Raw genomic sequence first — 20,262 nt, 5'->3', positions numbered from 1 at the left:
TAGAAACACGGTGTGGAATGCACAAATCCAACTGCTGCAAGGCAATGAGATGAACACTCTCCTTCTTAGAAAGCTGACTTATACATTTGAAATGAAAGTGAACTAAATTCTATTCTAAATTCTTAAAAATTAATGCTCGTCCAGTATTGTATGTTTACATTCAGGCTTGACATTATTATGAAACTTGGGTTCAACAGACAAAAACTTAGAAAACACTCCTCAGACAACACTTAAGGGTTTCACAAATATTTATTTCTTTATCCTCTAAGTTGAACTAAATAGAAATTATACATAATGGTACAAATTATGCAGTGTACATTGGCAGATCCATGTGACAGTCAAAGAGACCCATTGTCAATGGTCTTTGCAGCTTGCCACCTTGTGGTAATAAGTCTCATAGCTTATCATCAGTGAGAAGAAACAATATGGCACATGCTGTTATGGATGCAGGCAAGCAAATAAAAGGAAGTCATATAGACAAAAATACCCCAGTACAGTCCTCCAGCTTATAACTAAGCCATTTAAACACAAACAGAACACACTCAGTTTATAATGAAAGCCAAAAGATAATGCTATCTTCCCAAGAAAAATAAACGTACCAGCTTAAATAACATACTACAGTCAAAAGTGTTCATTGGAAATCGATTATTTATATCTGATTCAAATGCAACAGTTGTTGGCCTGAAAAATGAATACTGTTTTTGAAGAAGTAATTCAATGTGATTCTCTGTGGTAAGAAAAAGAACATCAACTCCTTACTGTCATTATGACTGTGGCACTTTTTCCTGGGATCTCAAATACCTATTCAAGACTAGGTAATATTTTTAATATTTTAATGTTATCTGTCAAGCTGAAAACAATGCATTTTAAGGACAACAGCTGCTGTGTTTGATTCATGCTTAACACAAGCACTCAAAATGATTTACTGTATTTTACAAATTTTACAAATGTTCATAATCACTATGAGGATTTACAAAACCCTACACCCTATAGTAAATATTAAACACTCGATAAAAATCTCCTAAGTATTTAACTAACTTTAGGAAGGAAAAAAGACTCTAATATATATATATATACATATATATGTATGTAGAATTGCCACTTACTTAGCAGGCATAGACTTTCTGTTCCCTTTTTTTTTCTAGAGCTCGTATTAGAGTTTACTTCTATTTTTAATCTCTGTTTCTCCAAATTTATAAATTTGCACTGAAATATTCAGTAATAAACACAAAAGAAAACATTAATATAAAAGACTAGATGTGTAAGAGACCTCACAAATCATAAAGTAAATTCCATTCAAGTTATAGTCCTTCTAGCTAACAAATCTCCATCTGTAGCTTAACCGGTGACACAGGACTGAAAACTGAGGTGCACATGACTTTATGCCAAAGCTCATTCTATTCACAGATCCTCTCCCTTCCCAGAGAATGCCACAGAGGACGTCTGAAGAAGCAGGAGACTGGCTTACATGGAGATGTCCCTTAGGATGAGTGGCTATGCTTCTTTCTCACCTCTGTGTTCCCAGAGGGCATGATGTCTGGGGAAAATGTGCGGGGGTCAAGGTAGGTGACTAAGTATGTGTCCTTTCTGAGTGGGCATACAGAGGATCAGTTCACTTGTGATTTTCCAAGTCTGCACATTTCTCAAAGGAGATTCTACATTTGATTTCTAATGCCAAACAGAACAAAAGGCTGAATGTGTTCTGTGGTATGTTTCAGATTCTCAAGAAGGACAGGACAGCACAGGTTGTTGGTTTGTCTTTTGAGAAGGCAGTGTCTTAAAAGTGTGTGTGTGTGTGTGTGTGTGTGTGTGTGTGTGTGAGACAGTATACCTGCACTCATGTATGGGGGAGAATACAGGAAGGAAAAAAGGGTGGGAGACAGACAGAAAGTAAGAAGATGGAAAAATAAGTATATATGAAATTTAGTACTCTCCCTAAATTGTGAACTTGTGTCCTCAAAATTTTCTTATCAGGCTTCTATCAGCATTTTAAAAAGGTTTTTTTTTTGGTTTTATTAAAATAATCATCTCATTTTAGTTGAAACAGGTTGTAGAATCATTTAATTCTTAAGAGTTACATAACAGAAAAGTTATTTTCCTCAGTTTTATTTCTTCAGCTACAAAATATTTTACTTTACTATTAACATCACTGCTCTCATTAACTGCTTTTGGGTGTGTTATTGAGATGAAAGTGATAGCCACTTATACTGTACCTGCCTTACTTTAAAAAAAAAATTGAATACAGGAGAAAAATCCTACTTTCCCTTCTTTTGTGTTAATAGAACAATATTTTCAGTGGTGCTTTGCCTTATCTGTTCACTTTGAGTACTGCAGACACAACCTTTGCTAAGGACCCTCAGATCTGGGGTTATGGGTCTCTTTCTCCACCTGGGTAGGCCTTTATTGAAACACGTACAGCTTTTCGTTAATACTGAAATGGACAGTAATGACCTCCAGTGGATTTTTAGGTAAATAACAACTGTGCATTTCAGAGAAAAATGTTAATTTCTAATATATATGTTTCCTTTAGGACTTTTGGAGCTTGGCAACTTATTTAATGAACTTTCCAAACTTTCTTAAATTTATTAATTCTTGAATGAAATTGCAAACTATCACATTATCAACTATAGCCTCTAAGCTAATTTTGAAAACTGAGAATAATGTCATTCAAACTTAAATTTAAATAAGTATTCATAATTATTTATGTGTAATTCACTTGCATTCAGTTTTAGTTAAATGAAAACTCTCGGAATTTCATACTTTAGAAAATTAACAGCTAAATAAAATAAGAGAAAAAACTTCAGGAAATAATCATTTTCAAATATAAAAACCTCTGATAATATTTATAAGAAACAAGTAAAGATGCTCTAAACATCATGGTAGTTAATTGAACCTCATGAAACAACTTTCCTATTTAATATAAAATTAAAAGGAAATATTGATATCTGAGTGCAAAATATTTTACTTTTTTAAAAATAAAACATGTTTCTTAGAATAGCTTTTAGATTTCTGGGAAGATTATTTTTTTAAATAATCTTTACAATTTAAGTTTTAATAGGGCTTCAGTGCTTTAATACCTTCATTTTTGGTTTGTGAGGTAATAAATTATTCATAAGCATTATCTTATAAGAATCACATTTTTACTTTAGTTTTTTTTTTTTTTTTTCTGAAAATGACCTAGATGTGATGATTGAAAAACTGGTTCTAAATCTTTACTGGACAATCCATAGAATTAAAAAAAGAAGTGAGAATATACATTTTCTACCACAAGAGGGCAGCAAAAATGTTTTCTGTCACTCCTGTCGACATTCTTTGCTGTCTTTGAGATGTTATATTAACTTTCTTCTTTCTGCCCTGGAGTGAAATTCAAAGACTGTGTTTTCCTTCTCAAACAGACTATTGTGAATGTGGTTTATTATTGAACGTTTTAGGAAGGACACAAGCCTCAAAGTGACCACAATTTTTCTTTCATAGTTTACAATTATTACAACAGACCTGCTTCATAAAGCTCATGGCTTAGACACAACACTACTACATTAATTCTTAAGAGGACAGACGGTTCACATGAGAATGTTAAAGTGTGTGATCATCTACATATTCTACACTGTGGTGGGAAGGCAAAAGTCATAAAGGTTAAAACATTTATTTTTGCCATGATTATGAAAATATCTAATTTTTCAGCAATATTGCATTAATCTTAAGAGTAAAATAATAACTGCCATGGAAAAGCAGCCAACTACTCAAAGCTACAGCTATGGTCATCTTTTGATAAACAGAATGTGAAATCATTGAGCAATCCACGGTTTTGAAAAAAATTAGTTAATTTTATGTGAGGTTAACCTGTCAAATGAGTATATAGAACAATTTATGATATCACCTCTATAGTCCTTTCTATATTACAGAAAACTCTTTTTAAGTAATGCAAAGAAAGTATATGGTTTCTCTCTCTCTTTTTTTTTTTTAAGTTTCTAAATATAAATTTTTCAGAAGCCAGTAGAAGGTTTCACCCTATCAGGAGTCCAGAGCGTGCCTTGGGAGGCGATAGTGCTCAGTTTTGGGACGGAGCTTCTTTTCCTGTGGGTTGGCATACTTCCACTTGGACGGGGACATTTTAAGCTTTTTCCTCTTCTTATCTGTGCACCATACCTTTTCACAGTATTCTTCCACTCTCTGGAAGTTGCTATAACCAATCAGCTGCAAGAATTCCTTGTACCATGGCTTTGTCCCACGTGGGATGATGCTCTGAGCTGGACAAGGCATCTTATGAAGCCTATCCTCTTCAAAGTCTTTGTTAAACATCTCCTCCACTCTCTCCTCTTCCACTACCTCCAGGGTGATTTTACGGACTGTATGAACAAAACTATGCTCTACTGTCTGGCAAAAATAGGTCCCAGCATCCATTCTGCGTACTCTTAGGAAGAGTAAACCGAGGTCCATCTTAACCACTCTATCATCTGTCTTCACCTGCACAAGAACAAGAAAATCAAAGGCACTGAAGTATTATCCAGGAAATAGAATACAAGCTTACACCTTTCCACTATCTAGAATTTTTTTTTAATTTTTGCAATCATATGATGAAATCCTATAAGTCATATATACATAATTATATATTATACAAATATTATATAATGAATATATTAACTATATATTAACTATATAATATATTATGTACACACTGGGTCACTTCAATCATGTCCGACTTCTTTGAGACCCTATGGAATGTAGCTCACCAGACTCCTCTGTCCAGGATTCTCCAGGCAAGAATACTGGAGTGGGTTGCCATACTCCTCCAGGGGATCTTCCTGACCCAGGGATCAAATCTGCCTCTCTTTTGTCTCTTGCATTGGCAGGTGGGTTCTTTACCACTAGCACATCTGGGAAGCCCATAATATACTATATAAATGTATATAACTTATGTTAATATTTTATTTACATATTCATATTTTAATACATACATGTTTATTTTATATTATATTTATATTATTATGCTATATATATAGATATAGATATATAGGAGAAAGAGGCTAAGTAATTCCATTAGATGTGTGTGCATGTGTGAACATGTGTATCTGTGCACACATGTGTTTGTCCTAAACTTATTTATATTGAGATCACTTCATGTCAAAGACTTAGAGGTAATTTTACATCAGTATTGTTAAGAGCAAACTGAGAGGGCTTTTCCCCTAACGATTGCCACTACCCATTAGAAAAAACATCCAGTTCAGTATAGCAGTCAAGTTATGAGTGAAATGAAGATCTGTCAAATATAATTTTTTAATGGCAGAATAAATGCAATTTCTTACATTATTAGCTCAGAGGTTCTTATGTTTCCCAGATCACACTGATCAATCTATGAGGCCCTGTGTTGGGAGAGCTGTGATACCCACACTCTCTCTCCTTATCAAAAAGAATCTATCCATTCATTAACTCAGTGAACACTTCCTACAATTCTACCAGGCTGTCCATTTAACAGACTAAAAAACAAACTACAAAAGTCCAGACTGTGCTCTGAAGAACCTCACAGGTCTAGTAAATATTAAGTCTGCATATACCTTCAGTACTCAACTATTTTCTTTTCATGTTTGTGGCATAATAAATTACACACATTATTTCTATCAGTAAATAATTATAATTCAGGGTAAGGAGGACACAGTAAGGCTTTCAGTAAATAGCTAATATTTTACCACTAGTAGCCGTACTAGTGAGTGAATGATTTGACTTTAGACAAAGCTAGATTCAAACACTGGCACCTCTGTCTACTAACTGTGTGGTCTAGGGGCACTGATGTGTATTTTCTGCGTTCATTTTCTCTGTAAAAATGGAAGTAATAATTCTAATGTAACTTGAAGGATTGCTGTGAAGTTTAAATAACAGTGAGAATACTGTATACAGAGCTATGAATACTTACCTTTACCTTTCCTGTATACAGATATACTTTATTATGGGTTTCACTCCAGATGACCACAATTAAAGAGCATATCACAATAAATGAGTCACAGAAATTTTTGGTTTCCCAGTGCATATACAATTTATGTTTCTACTATACTATTGTCTATTAAGTGTGCAATAGTGTTATGTCTAAAAAATAATGGATATACCTTAATTAAAAGCACTGTTAAAAAAGTCAACTGTCATCTGAGTCTTCAAAGAACTATTAATCTTTTTGCAATATCAAATATTACTGATCACAGATCATAATGTTAGGCAGTTAGAATAGGAAAAAGGAGTCCAGAATGGAGGTGGCTGAAAGACAAGCAAGGGAAAAGCCCACGAAAACAGAACAAAGGAAGGTCCGAGGACAGGCGTGAGGACCTCAGGTAGAACAAACAGCACTCCTGGCTAGCCCAATTTATACAAGGCAGGCCCAGGGGGAGGAGAAAAAACATAAAAAGAGGAGCCAAAGGGCCAGGGGTCACTCTCTCTCTCACTCTTCCTCTCTCTCTCTCGCTCTTCTCTTCATGTCTCTTGGGTTGGCATGCCCTCATGCCTTGAGGATTTATTTTCCTTTATTTTCTAAATAAAGCTGAGCTGTAACACGGAGCTGTAACACTGATCTGTCCGAGAGCTGTGACACGGTCTGTCTGAGAGCTGTGACACGGTCGGTTCGAGGGCTTTAACACTGGTTCATCACTTCAAATTTGTGTTGTGAGGAGACAGAACCGAGGAAATTACACACTGTCCCGACAGTAACAAATACAATAACAACGAAAAGTTGGAAACAGGGTGAGAATTATCAAAAGGTGACACAAAGTGAGCAAAGGCTGTTGGAAAAATGGTGCCGATAGACTTGCTCCACACGGCACTGCCACAAAGCTTCAAATTGTAAACAACACAATATCTACATAATAGTAACAAAGCAAAGTCCAATAAAATGGACGCCTGTCCATTGCATTAGCTAAAAACAAACTAGTATGTGTTTTCTAATGGCCTAAGATCCTATTACCATGGGAGAAAGGTGATTTGCAATACACTGGCTGACTTCCCCTTTGAGAACAGACCAAAAAAACACATTAACCTTTGCCAATACTAAAGGGGCATGCAAAGTCCCCCTACCACTTTGGCAGGAAAGGCCATTACCAAAAGCACAGTTTTTGTCCCAGTGTTAGCTCAGGGCAAGACCTGCCAGGCTCAGCTCTCTCGGGGCTTAATCAGTTTGGGCACAGCTAAGTTGTAGTGGTACTCCTCATGTGCAATTACTCCTGTGTGGCCATTTATATAATCTGTGAATAATGTAACAAATGGTATTAGTTGTATAGTAAGAGACTATAGGACTTCCCTGGTGGCTCAGTGGTGAAGAACCTGCCTGCCAATGCAGAAGACACAGGTTCAATCCCTGGGTCAGGAAGATCCCCTGGAGAAGGAAACGGCAATCCACTCCAGTATTCTTGCCTGGGAGAATCCCATGGACAGAGGAGCCTGGCGGGCTACAGTTCATGGGGTCGCAAAGAGTTACATGACTTAGCAAGTAAGCAACAACAAAAGAGATTGCAAGCCAAATAGGGATGTTAATGGTAAATTACAAGGCTGCCAGCCGTTATTCTTTTCAGCCATGCAAGGTCAATTATTCAGCAGCTTCATAGTGACACAGGTGATAAAAGGGGCTCCTGGAATCCTTCACAGCGGCTTCCTTGACATGTCAGGACCATGTCCTCGTGGACAGACATGATAGCCATTAACTTAGGAAGTTCTCCAGTGATGAGACAGGAAGAGCCCTCAAACCAAACCATTTCCACTATACAGAAACTTTTTGTTATCCTTGAGAATGTATCTTTTTCATCTGCCACAGAAAATAACTCAAAGGACTCTGTGCCACTCTGTTCATCTTCCCCAGTCCTCTTGCCAGTCTTCTTTACCACTAGCTTTTTCCACAAATTCATGACCTGTGGAACCTAGCTGTGACCACACCATGCCTCTGAAAATAAAAAAAAAAAACAAAACAAAACTGTCTCTGAAACACATCCTCCACTGCTTTTAAATTAGTGGTTTCCTTGGACACAGATGGGCTTGACTCCTTAAATGTCTTTTGTTCTGTGTAGTACATGCCATTATACTGGTTCTCTCCTTGGTCTTTCTGTTGATTTTTCTTTCCTTCAGAGGCATAAGCCTCTGTCCTTCCTTTATCTCACATTTTATTTGCATCTGTTGATAATTCTTCTATTTTCTCATTTTGAGCAACTTCCCTAAGATGGTTCATCTTACACATAAACAGTCCATTATTTTGTGTTTCTTATTAATTATAAAAGACTGACCAGGACTAAGTAGATGACAATTCACTAACTATAGTTTAGTGTCTTTCCACTCAAACTGCACTCCCCTCCCACTTATTAAATTCTCTCTTTCTGACCATATCATCATTATTTTTGATCCTACCCTCAACTACTGATCATTTGTATTTCACTATCATTGTTTTATCTGTATATCAAATAGATCAAAGTCTCACCAACATTTCTTCAGTGCTGACCAGCATAAACATCCCTTTCATTTCCCTATTTTTACTACATGTTAGACTCTATTTCATGACTGTTTTTTTTTTTTTTTTACCTTATCTCATGGCAGTCACCCCCCAAATCCTTCTTTCTGTTCCTGATTTCATGCCCAACTTGATTCTGTTTCAGGTCCTAAAGGGATGCCCATACAACTGGCTCCTTCTCATCCCAAAGACTGAACTAAATGTCACCTCTGCAGGGCTCTTTAACACCCCAAAGGGTGTTAAAGATGATATTCTCCCATAAGAGAGATTGATAGTAAGGGATATGATATTCTCCCTTAATATCATCATTTCACCTACTACCATTTATACATTAGAGCCTGCAACATTACTTGCAAATACATAATAGTCCTGTAATGAGTTTTCTTTAGACTGGTATCTTTCCCCTTTATTTGAACATATGGGTGGGTGGTGGTTTAGTTACTAAGTCATGTCCGAATCTTGAGACCCCCTGGACTATAGCCCACCAGGCTCCTCTGTCCATGAGTACCATTTAACTCTTCAAAGTTCATTCCCTTTTGTAACATTCCTGTCTTAGAACTTATTCAGACTTTATTGTGTGTCTGGCAGCTCATACAGTAAAGAATCTGCCTGCAATGAAGGAGGCCTGGGTTTGATGCTGGGTCGGGAAGATCCCCTGGAGAAGGGAATGGCAACCCACTTCAGTGTCCTTGCCTGGAGAATTCCATGGACAGAGAAGTCTGGTGGGCTACTATAGTCCATGGGGCCATGAAGAGTTGGAAATGACTGAGCAGCTAAACACATTGTCTGAGCAGATAAGAACTGCTCAGTTAACTAGACGTTACCTTTCTAACTCTCTATACCAAAACAGCTTCATGTGGTGTTTCTCACTAGGGTTGGTAGAAGAGGTAGATTTCGGGAGATGAGTGAATTTTCTAGAAGGATTTCTCAATGTATTTATTTTTATGATAATTAATATAAATTAATAAACTATATGGGATCATTTGGAAGATCAACCTTCTGGTGAATGTTTGTGTTTATCATTGATTCTGAGCCATTTTCAGTGCTTGAACAGTTTCCAGCTGCTGAGAACAAAAATGGATTTAATATGTTAATGATACATTCCAGCCAAATGAAAACCAAGCAACACCCCTATGTACCAATGCACATAAAAATTTCTGAAGTCACTTGAGAAAAGTGTGGGGGACTGAGTCATCATAAGGCACAAAGCGCTATGGATAGATGTTTTACACATGCACACACGTGGTAGCCTGTATACCATAATATGTAAATGGAGATACTTTATTTCAGTGGAAAAAAAAAAATCATTACATCAACTAAACATTTAAATGATGCCTACATTTGTTTATATTTAATTTGTAAATTTATCTTCATTCTATATTTGAATGAAAACTATAAGCATAAAGAATGCATTTCCTATTTCAGTCTTGTGAATATTTAATAAACATTATAAGCCATGGTAGTAGCCCAAGAAAATGTTGTACTGTTAAGGGCAGGTGGTGGTGGGGGGAAACCTATACAATCCTAGAATCGAATCTTTCCACGCCTCACAACTCCTGCTGCTCTTGGCCTCTGTACTGCCTCTTTACTTCCCACTCCTAGGTCTTATCCTGGTCTTAGTGTTTCTTCCTTTCCATTAGTTGAACTCCTTTCTGTTGTTCACCCATCCATTAAAAAAATTTCTCTCTAGGCTTAAGTTTTTCCTTCTTAAATGAATACTCTCTTCACAGCCCATGTAGAGCTGTCTCTTTGTAACTCAATAACATTCACATTTGTGGCATACAAGCTGGTATTTTTATTCTTCTTCAAATTATTTTTTTATACAATTTTTATCTCTTTAACCGTATTATAAATTTCAAAAGGGCAAACGCCTATATCTTAATCATTACAAACATTTTTGAGTGCTCAGAACATGTGAAAAATGAAGTCATACTAATTAGTTCATAGTGTACAAATGTACAAGGCAATAGGGGTTACCAGTAAAGATAAATCCAAAAGGTATTCACTTTTTTAGGTTAAGTTCAATAAGGATTTGGATAGACAGGAAGCAAGCATGGTTTCTGGAACAGCTAGCAACTAATTAAGAAAGCTATGCTCCACAGATACAATAGGAGAAACAGTTCCAGGACACAGTCTTTTCCTGAAAAGAATCTGAACACAAACATTATCACAAATATGATCCTTTGTCCCCTCCCTACCACACTTCTTATGAGAATGAATAATATGTGAGAAAACATGAAAGTCATCTAGTTTAGTTTCTGGCATATAGCAAGCAGTCTATGAAAGTGTTTTAAAATAAAACAAAAAAGCAAAAATATAAATAAATACAAATATTTCATTACTGAATCAGAAGTATTTTCATGGGCTTTTTTTCCAATTCTGATATAAAAATCAAATGTTTCTTTCATAATCAGAAACCCAAGGTTGAGAAACAGTTCATTATGTATCCATAAAGTCCAGACTGGTTCAAAAATATAGAAACACAACAATTCCAGTGGGAAAGTCCTACACCATTTATTTGCATGTTATAGATGGTGCCTGTCTCACAAGTGTGGTCTCCACTCCTGGTTAAGTGAATCATAAATTCAGGAATAAAAGATGTTTGAACTCTTGAGTCTGTACACTACTGTTGCTAGTCTTGTAACTGTACACTATGTAGGTTAAATTGCTCTGAAAGTTAAATATATCTTCCATGGCCTACAAATACTTAAAAATAATAAAAAAAAAATGGCTTAGAAATTTGTATTTGAAGTCTTTCCACGACTTAATCTTTTCACTTTTGTTAACATGGGTACCTTCAACAATCATATCTTGATTACAGAATTGTTTTCATTCAGCTCTGCTGTCTGCAGACCAGATTTTCTTGGTCAAGAAGATGGTACATAATACATCATTTTATCAAATATTCTCATAGAAAATCTATAAAAACACAAAATTTCTTACTGAAAATGGTTTTAATATTGTTAGCTATAAAGATTGATTCAATATGTTTCATAATGTTGAATAAAAGAAGTAATTGAACAAAGAACTCTGCACATCTGGTAGCTGGTCAGGAAGAAGCAGTGATTTCCATGTGTTTCAACCATATGGTTCCATACTTTTTATAGGAAACGGATAGACAAAGGCCTTGAAATGGTTTAGTTCAGAATATATTTAACAATGAAATCAGTTTTAGTCGAGTGATAAAGACCACAGTTTATATATTTATTTGTTTATCTGGCCTGCCTTCAATACAAAATAAATTCATTTGACTTACAGAAAATATATGATTTGCAATAATATAAACAAAAAATTTTCCTTTTGTTAAAAACACTTTCCAGTGTGAACTTGCTATATGATAGAGATGATTCCCCAATAGAGATAGGATGAATTACTTAGTAACTCATTTGGAGAAACCTATTATACTGTACAAAGAACAAATAAAGTTGTATTTATATTTCAGGTTAATTAAAGACCCAAATGGAGAAACCTTGAATCTAATACAAGAAGATGCTGAGAAGAAAGTTATTATAAATAAGAACGCCATTCTGTGAAAAACTGTATTCATGATATCAGCTATATAAAAGAAGCTTGAATATTTATACTCAGTAATGAAATAATGTAAACAGAAGATGCAAAGAACTCTTGAAAGCCAACAAAGGGAAGTAAAAAGTGGAATGGAAAAAGTCTATGAATAAGTAATTTGAAAAAGAGAAACTCAAGTATTTTATAAGTATGCAATGTCAATGTTCAACCTTACTAGTAATTTTAAAAATGCAAATTTAAACAAAATACTACATTGTACCCAGAAGAAAGGCAAAAGTTAGGAAATACCAAATATAGGTGAGGATATGGGCAAATGGGAACCCACATGAACTGCTTTGAGAGTGCAGATGATGCGTTAATTCTGGAAAGCATGCTTGTCAAGGCTAAAAAACACAAGTTTTGAATATTTACCTGTAAAGAGTTGTTAGTTTAGAAAAGATGAACACATTTTTAATAGACTTAAGTATAAACATCAAAACTACTAAACAGATGTTTCAAATGAGGCAAAGAGTTCATGCATTTTAATGTCATGACAACTAGAAAAACGAAGAAATAATATTCACGTGGAACAAATCCAATGCTTTCAAAACATGTAAATAAAGACAGAAATGTAAACTTAAGGCTGTCATTGATCCCTGTCATGGATTAGCTAGCACTGGTGAAAGTCAAGAAAATGAGTCATCTAGCAAACAAGATAGCCAAATGAAAATAGGATTTTACTTCAAGTCTCCTAGTTTTGATGACATAATGCAACTGCAACATTTAAAAGATGTAATTTGTGTATTTTTCTTTCTCTTGTTTTCTCAAGAGAAGTTATCTCCATAAGGTATGGCTCATCAATAAAAATATGCTTCCATGGAGACAGTACAAATTTAGTATTGATGCAGCGAACTCTAAGTTACCTGGAAAGAACTACTGATTGGTAGGTTAATCATGCCTCAGATTTCTCAACAAAATTTCAAATGACTTTGAGGAATTTATCCTACTCAGTAGGTGGTTGGAAGACAAAGTTGAGAAGTGACAATTTCTGGCACAGAGTTAAAAAAGAATTGAGAGTGAAGTCAAATTGATGTTTTTAAATTTTGATGTCAATTTACATCCTCTCTTGAATTTTCTATAAAAAACATGTATATTTGAGCATTATTTAGGCATTATACACAGTGCATACAATTGCTATTTTATTTTCAACACAAACACACAAAAATGGTTTCTCTTAAATACAGAAACTCCAACGGAAAGATTGAAAAGGATTAAGGAGAAAATAAGCCTTCCATGCTCACCAACGGATAAATTATGATGGTGGTCTTACGGACCAGCAGTTTACTGGCCTGCATTATACCTCATTGGCATGGACGTGAAGAACATTTTATGTATCTTGGGATTGCTCCAAATTTCCTCACTGAGGATTTATGACCTGCTTCCTATAACTCCATCTTGTTTACAGTGTCTTTGGGAAGCACACTGGCTTTGTCAGTAAAGAATAAAATCCAAAAGAACACATTCCAAGAAAATATTCATTTTGTTTGGCTTTGCTGAAAACTCATTCCAATAAAATTAGAGTGCTCAGCACAAAATGAGGGCTTGGTTTTTCATAAAAATATATTTTTGTCCAAAATACAGAGATACTTAATGAGGCTTTACTTGTATACATTTTCCTTTGATCTCTTTAATCAGAGGTCAACAAATTTTCTATAAAGAGCTATAAAGAAAAGATTGTGGTGTTTATATGTCAGGCGGTCTCTGTTATAAGTACTCAACCTTGTAGCTAGAGCATGAAAACAGTCATAGACGCTAGGTAAACAAATCAGCATGGCAGTTTTCAAATAAAATTTTATTTATAAAAGAGGCTGAGATATGGCCCCCAGGTCGTACTTTGCCAACTTCTGCTTTAAATCATTGGCAAAGTTTAAAAGACTATTCTACTTTCAGGTTAGAAATAACATATTCCAAACTTACAACATTCAAAATAACGATCATAATAATGTGAGCAGTTATACTAATCTTCTGAATATCTTAAAGAAACTATGGCTTACTTTGTCATGATAGATGAAAATTACACAATGGACTAATAAATATTTAAATCTAAGAAAATCAATGCATACTTAAATTTTTCCTCAATTATTAGTTTTAAAATATAATGCTTATGTCTTTTAGAGAAAGAGAAATACATGGTGAAAAAATTCAATTGTACAACCACATGCCTTAGCAAGTATGGATGCTTTCCTTTGGGATGTTACTAAGAATCAAATTTTTTCAATCATTTTGGAAGCTTGTAAATCTAAATACATGGAATTACAGAAACTGAGAGTTCATAAACTTGGGTATATCATTTCAGGGTGATTTAGTGATGTTTTCTAACAGTTTTTTTTTTTTTTTCTTTTGCAATCACACAAACACTTTATACCTTCTTCCTATAAGGAAGATTTGTGCTCTGTTCCAAATTAAAACTATATGCAGAAATATATATATGTATACCTAATTCAAATAACTATAGATGGACTATCGAACAGCTAAACTTGGATTTTGTGAATGAAATTATCCACACACATAAAATATTTTCTTTTCTCCCCAGTTCAGAGAATGGGGGTTTTTCCACTTCCTTCTTAGAACCCATCCTGTCACTTTTGTTTGTAATGATATTCTCTCTCCCATACTTTCCATCTTGCTTTATCACTTAGCTATACATTTTCTTCTCTATGGATACTTCCCTTCAACCTCTAAACATGACCAAGCCAAAAAAGGCAAAAGTTCTCTCAACTGTCCTCTCCTATTGCTGATCTCTCTCGAATTTCTCATCCAAACCTTTAGGTGGAGAACACTAGACTAGCTATTTCTAATCCCACACAGCCCCATGCTTAAACCATCTAGCCCCATCACTTAACCTGTTGCTAGATGGCTCCTGGTTTAACCATTCCAATGAACATTCTCACTAGAGCCTGGGTGCTTATTTTGCTGAATTTTTCCAAGGGTGCTGTTTGTTACTTCATTCTTATCCAAGTTCTTTTCTCTGAGTTCTATTATACCACAGTCCCCACTCCCCTGTCTATACCTCCTCAAGCTATACCACTCCAGTGATACTTAGCATCTGTGTATTTCTATCAGTTATTTAACCTCATCTCTGTAATGCACAGACTAACACTAACTGCCACAGAAAAATGTTATAAGTTTTAAATAAACTACAACACATAAAGCACTGAATAGAACAGGGTACATAAGCACCAAATGAATGTTAACTAAAATCATTACTTGTTTTTCTTAACAATTTTACTCATCTTTTAGAATTTTTTCTTCTAATTTTTCCTTACATGTGGGTTTCCCCCTTGCTTCTAGCCTTAGTTCACATGCTTCTCACTCACTCATTCTCCAAGGTAGGCTATGGCAGTTGGAGGGCCTACTGTACTGTAACGAAGGGCCCAGGGCTGAAACCAGAAAGTCTGGCTCAAATTCAGACTGATTTCACAGGCAAGTAACTCAATCTCTCTGTGCTTCAGTTGCCTTAAACATAAAGTGGGGACAATAATACTAACTACTTCATAAGGCTGTTGCAAGGATTAAAAGTACAACTATATGTAAAATTCTCAGGACAGTACCTGGTACATAGTAAGCCATTTTAAAATGCTGATGCTTGCTATATTATTCTTACTTTTATTATCTCCATGAATTCATTGCCTCTTTGCTGAGGCCTCTCACTCATCTCCTGCCATTCCAAATCTTTTCTTTGGGCTTTATATCCCCAATCATGAATACACCGGAAGGATAGCTCTGTCTGCATGCTTTACAGGGGCCCCCAATTCAATACGGCCAAAACAGAACTCGACCTTTCTTCCCTATATTCTTGGAATCATGTCTTTGCACAATCAACCACAGAAACACCCAAAGCTGGAATAGGTGGATTATTTTTTCCCTCAAATATCAAATACACTCAATGTTATCTCATAAAAATTAGTATGTGTCTTCTTCCTTCATACTACCACTGTTTAGTTTGGTCAAAAATCTTTCATCTGCCTACTGAAACACCTTCTTAAATGTTCTTCTTGACACCCTGTTTATCCTTTAACCCAGTAAGCTAGTTTCTAGAGTAATATATCTAAACAGTTTGTCTGAGGCATTCTCATTGGCTTATAGATGAAGTGAAATGGTCCTTGACAGATCTACTCACTTTTGCCTTCTCATGTCCACCACAGATCTGCATCAACTGTTTTGTGTCTCCTCTCCAGCACATATGCTTATGCTACTCTCCCTGCAAGTTGGTTTCTACTTATCCATTAACACAGGGCTCAAATGTCACCTCTGCCTTGAATTTTTTCCTAACTGTCCATCATGACACCTCCACTCCTGACCTACTAGTTGAGACACTTTCCTTTTCCTCTGGATTCACAAACAGGGGAAAAGATAATATATTGTATAATATACTGTAACAAATACAATATATTATAATTATCTGTTCACATTAATATATTCACTTAAGACTAGAGGCTTCAAAAGGGCTAAAACTATGATTTGATCATCACCTAGTAAAGTAGGCTCTGAGTGAGTATTTGTTGAACCAAAACACTAAATTTAGACACATAAACAGGGAGGAGAACAGAAGGTTGAAAAAGTATTCCCTGTGAGATGTTAGATAGCCTTTCCGGTTTTATAGCAAAGAGTATATGTGAAGCATTTGCTGTCATGTGTGTGAGGAGGCCACTTGCCCACCCTTTGACACTGCAGGTTAAGGGCACGTGGACAGTTGTGTCATTGAACATAAAAATGCATGTTCCTACCTCAGTGATAACCTGCTTTCACCGTCACCCTACCCCCACATACCATAGTCTTAATACAATAACCAAAGTGATCTGTTTAAAATCAAATTGTGATCGTATCACAGCTCTGTTGAAAACTACCTCATGGCTTTCTTTTGAATTCAGAGCAAAAAACAAAGCCCTTTATAAGGATCTACAAATCCCTCATGAGTGGGCCCTTCACTGCACTTTTTGACTCAGTTTATTAGTTTCCTTACTGCTGTTTCCCCTCCAGCCATGCTGCCCACCGCTCTAAGGTTCTCTGGTATATCACGGGCCCTCCTGATTAGGCAGGGCCTTTGCATGTGCTTTCCCAGTGCCAAGAAAGCTGTTACCCAACACTGTCATACAGCCTACAACCTCACCTCTTTCAAGTCATTTCCACGTGTCACCTGGTTGGTGAACTTCTTAGTATGGCCTTCTCAACCTTCCCTGCAAGTAACCTCTCTTGTACTTTTCTCCTTACCATCATCTGACAGATTAAATAGTGTTCTTATTTAGTCATATTATTACTATCTTTCTCTGTGCTCCAGAGTATACGTTCCATGAAAGAAGGACATAATAGGTGCTCATTAAATAAATTTCAAATAAATGAATAGTGCATTATTTTAGTTAAAAACAAAGAAATGAGGTAGAAAGTTCTGAGTTTTATATCTACACAGGCTCAAATGATACAGCACAGTTATTTTGATAGAGAATCTTTCTTCTACCAACTGGCATATAGTAAAATCCTGAAAAGGCAGTTTGACACTGGAAATGTACTGATGTATGCATTGTATCTCAGACAGTAAAGAATCTGCTTGCAATGCAGGAAACATGGGTTTGATCCATGGGTTGGGAAGATCCCCTGGAGAAAGGAATGATGACTCACTCCAGTATTTCTTCTTGGAGGATTCCATGGACAGAGGAGCCTGGTGGGCTATAGTCCACAAAGTCACAATAAAAGAGGTGCATTTACAGGGCGTCCCTGGTATCTTACATAATAAAGAATCTGCCTGCAGATTCAATCTGGAGGTTCCATCTCTGGGTCAGGAAGACCCCCTGGAGAAGGGAATGGCAACTCATTCTGTTATTTGTTCCTGGAGAATTCCATGGACAGACCACAGGGTCACAAAGAGTCAGGCACTACTAAGGGAGTAACACTTTCACTTTCATGAACTGTATAATAATGATTTCTGTGTCAGTGGGAACTGTTTAAATTATTGGCAGGTTCTCAGACATCTAAACACAAGAATAATACCTCTGCCACCAAAGCTACAGTGACATACTCCACTATTCATTGTTGGAAAAAAATATGCATTTTTTTCTCATTTGCCCCATGTTTATCCCAGAGCATGTGAAAATGCATTTAGAATTCTGATTTCAGAAGGTTGTATAATTTAGTAGAAAAAACTAACAGACCTGGATGTGAATCTACTTCACTAGCTTGTGAATAACTAGGAAAGTGATTAAACATTCTGTGTCTCAATGATCTCATCTATAAACACATCTTTTAGAATAAATTGGTATATTTTATAAAATGCATATAGCAAACTCCTAGTTACTTGGCTGATGAAGAAATGTGAAGCAGCTCAGCTTATGAGTCAGGAACACTTGAGCTCAAACCTTGGGCCTGTCGTTGATTCTGTTTATAAGCTCTACCTCTTTGAGTTTTAGTTTCTGCATTCGTAAGATGAGGATTATTATGCCTAAGGTACAGCTGTGAGATATGGGAATAAGGCGGCAAGGTGCTGACCCCAGTCCCTGTATGTAGTAGATAAACATGAAAAAAACCCTCATCTCTCAAGTCCCTTCTATGACGTTTTCTCCCACAAAATGTCATTATAATGGACACACACACCATAATTAACCAGTTCATCAAGTCAAGGGAAAATCCACCCTTATGAAGGACTTACAAATTAGGCTTTCCATAAACATTTCTGGAATTATAAAACATGTAGTTTACATGTCATATATGTTATTTAAGGAAGCAGGAAACTATAAAGTGCGTATTTGAAAGAAATGAAGTAATCCAGTTTGTAAACTAAATAATTGAACTGCTAGATTCTTTCTAGACATCTGGTTATGGAGCATTTCTACAGATTCATTTGATCAAAAATGTTATCCACCTGAATATGTGGTTTCTGGACCACTTAAGAGGGTTGAGAGTGGACTTACAAGCAGATTCCAGACTCAAAAATTTCAGGTCAGTAGAAGGACATGACAGTCAAAACTTTTACAAAGGCGATGGTCTGACTGCGGCTTGCATTATCAAGGATGAGCTTGGTTGGCCATTGCCAAGGATACTGTAAAAAGTATTCCCATATGAGGTAAGAACTGGACTAGGTGACCTTAAACATCCTTTACAATGGTCAAGATTTAATGATAAAGTTACCTTATATGTTTTATAGTAACTACAATAAATGAAAAAATGTTCAAACTCTAAACTCTAAAACAACTATAAATGGACTCTAAAAAACTCTGAAAGAATACACACAGAGAGTCAGTTTGCTTTGTGTACATAACATGCATACTTAGCTTTTGATGAAGTTAGCAACTGTGTGTTTTGTTTCAGATTATGAAAAAATCAATATATATCACTATATCTATAGAAACCAAGCACTATCTGACTATAATACAACTTATAATGCATCGTGAAAGTGAAAGTGTTAGTTATTCAGTCATGTCCGACTCTTTGCAACCCCGCGGACTGGAGCCCACCAGGCTCCTCTGTCCATGGGATTCTCCAGGCAAGAATAGTAGAGTGGGTAGCCATTCCCTTCTCCAGGGGATATTCCTGACCCAGGGATTAAACTTACGTTCTTCCACATTGCAGGCAGATTCTTTACTTTCTGAACCACCAGGGAAGCCCATAATGCATAGAGTAATCTCAAATTTTCAAATATTAGTAAATATAGTAGGGAAATTTGAATTTAGTTGAAAATAGGGACAAAAATTTTGGGGAAAGAAGTACATTATATTAACAGTCTGAGAAAGAAACTTAAAACTGAACACTGCTGGGTACAGCATGTCAAAACGACTAGGTAAAGATTTCCAAATGAGGTAGATTACAGTGAGTTCGAAATTAGAAACAGAACATACTGAGTGAAGAAAACTACTGATGAAAGAATTACTTTCCTGTCTTCTGAAGTCATTCAACTGGAGGAACAACAGAATATTCCCAGACCCTCTCCTGCCAAGTGAGTTATGACAAAACTCAAAAGCCAGTTTTATCACAGATACATGGAATGGAAAACACTTTCAGTTCAGTTCAGTTCAGTTCAGTTCAGTCGCTCAGTCGTGTCCAACTCTTCGTGACCCCATGAATCGCAGCACACCAGGCCTCTCTGTCCATCACCAACTCCCGGAGTTTCCTCAAACTCATGCCCATCGAGTCAGTGATGCCATCCAGCCACCTCATCCTCTGTCGTCCCCTTCTCCTCCTGCCCCCAATCCCTCCCAGCATCAGGGTCTTTTCCAATGAGTCAACTCTTCACATGAGGT

General features: G+C 36.1%; 1 protein-coding gene across 1 annotated transcript in view; it reads right to left on the bottom strand.

Annotated features, from left to right (window-relative positions):
* Positions 1 to 230: 230 nt before the first annotated feature.
* The window catches only part of SEMA3E (semaphorin 3E), a 271,880-nt gene continuing 251,848 nt past the window's right edge, over positions 231 to 20,262 (bottom strand). The window contains exon 17 of the mRNA XM_061165134.1: positions 231 to 4,464. Within this exon, the coding sequence (XP_061021117.1) occupies positions 4,012 to 4,464 (453 nt within the window). The 3' untranslated portion in view covers positions 231 to 4,011. The remainder of the gene's footprint in view (positions 4,465 to 20,262) is intronic.

The sequence above is a fragment of the Dama dama genome, chromosome 18 (genome assembly GCF_033118175.1).
Source record: "Dama dama isolate Ldn47 chromosome 18, ASM3311817v1, whole genome shotgun sequence".
NCBI classification, from domain to species: domain Eukaryota; kingdom Metazoa; phylum Chordata; class Mammalia; order Artiodactyla; family Cervidae; genus Dama; species Dama dama.
The sequence above is the reverse complement of the archived record's forward strand: the minus strand, read 5'-3'. Positions and strand labels throughout refer to the sequence as shown.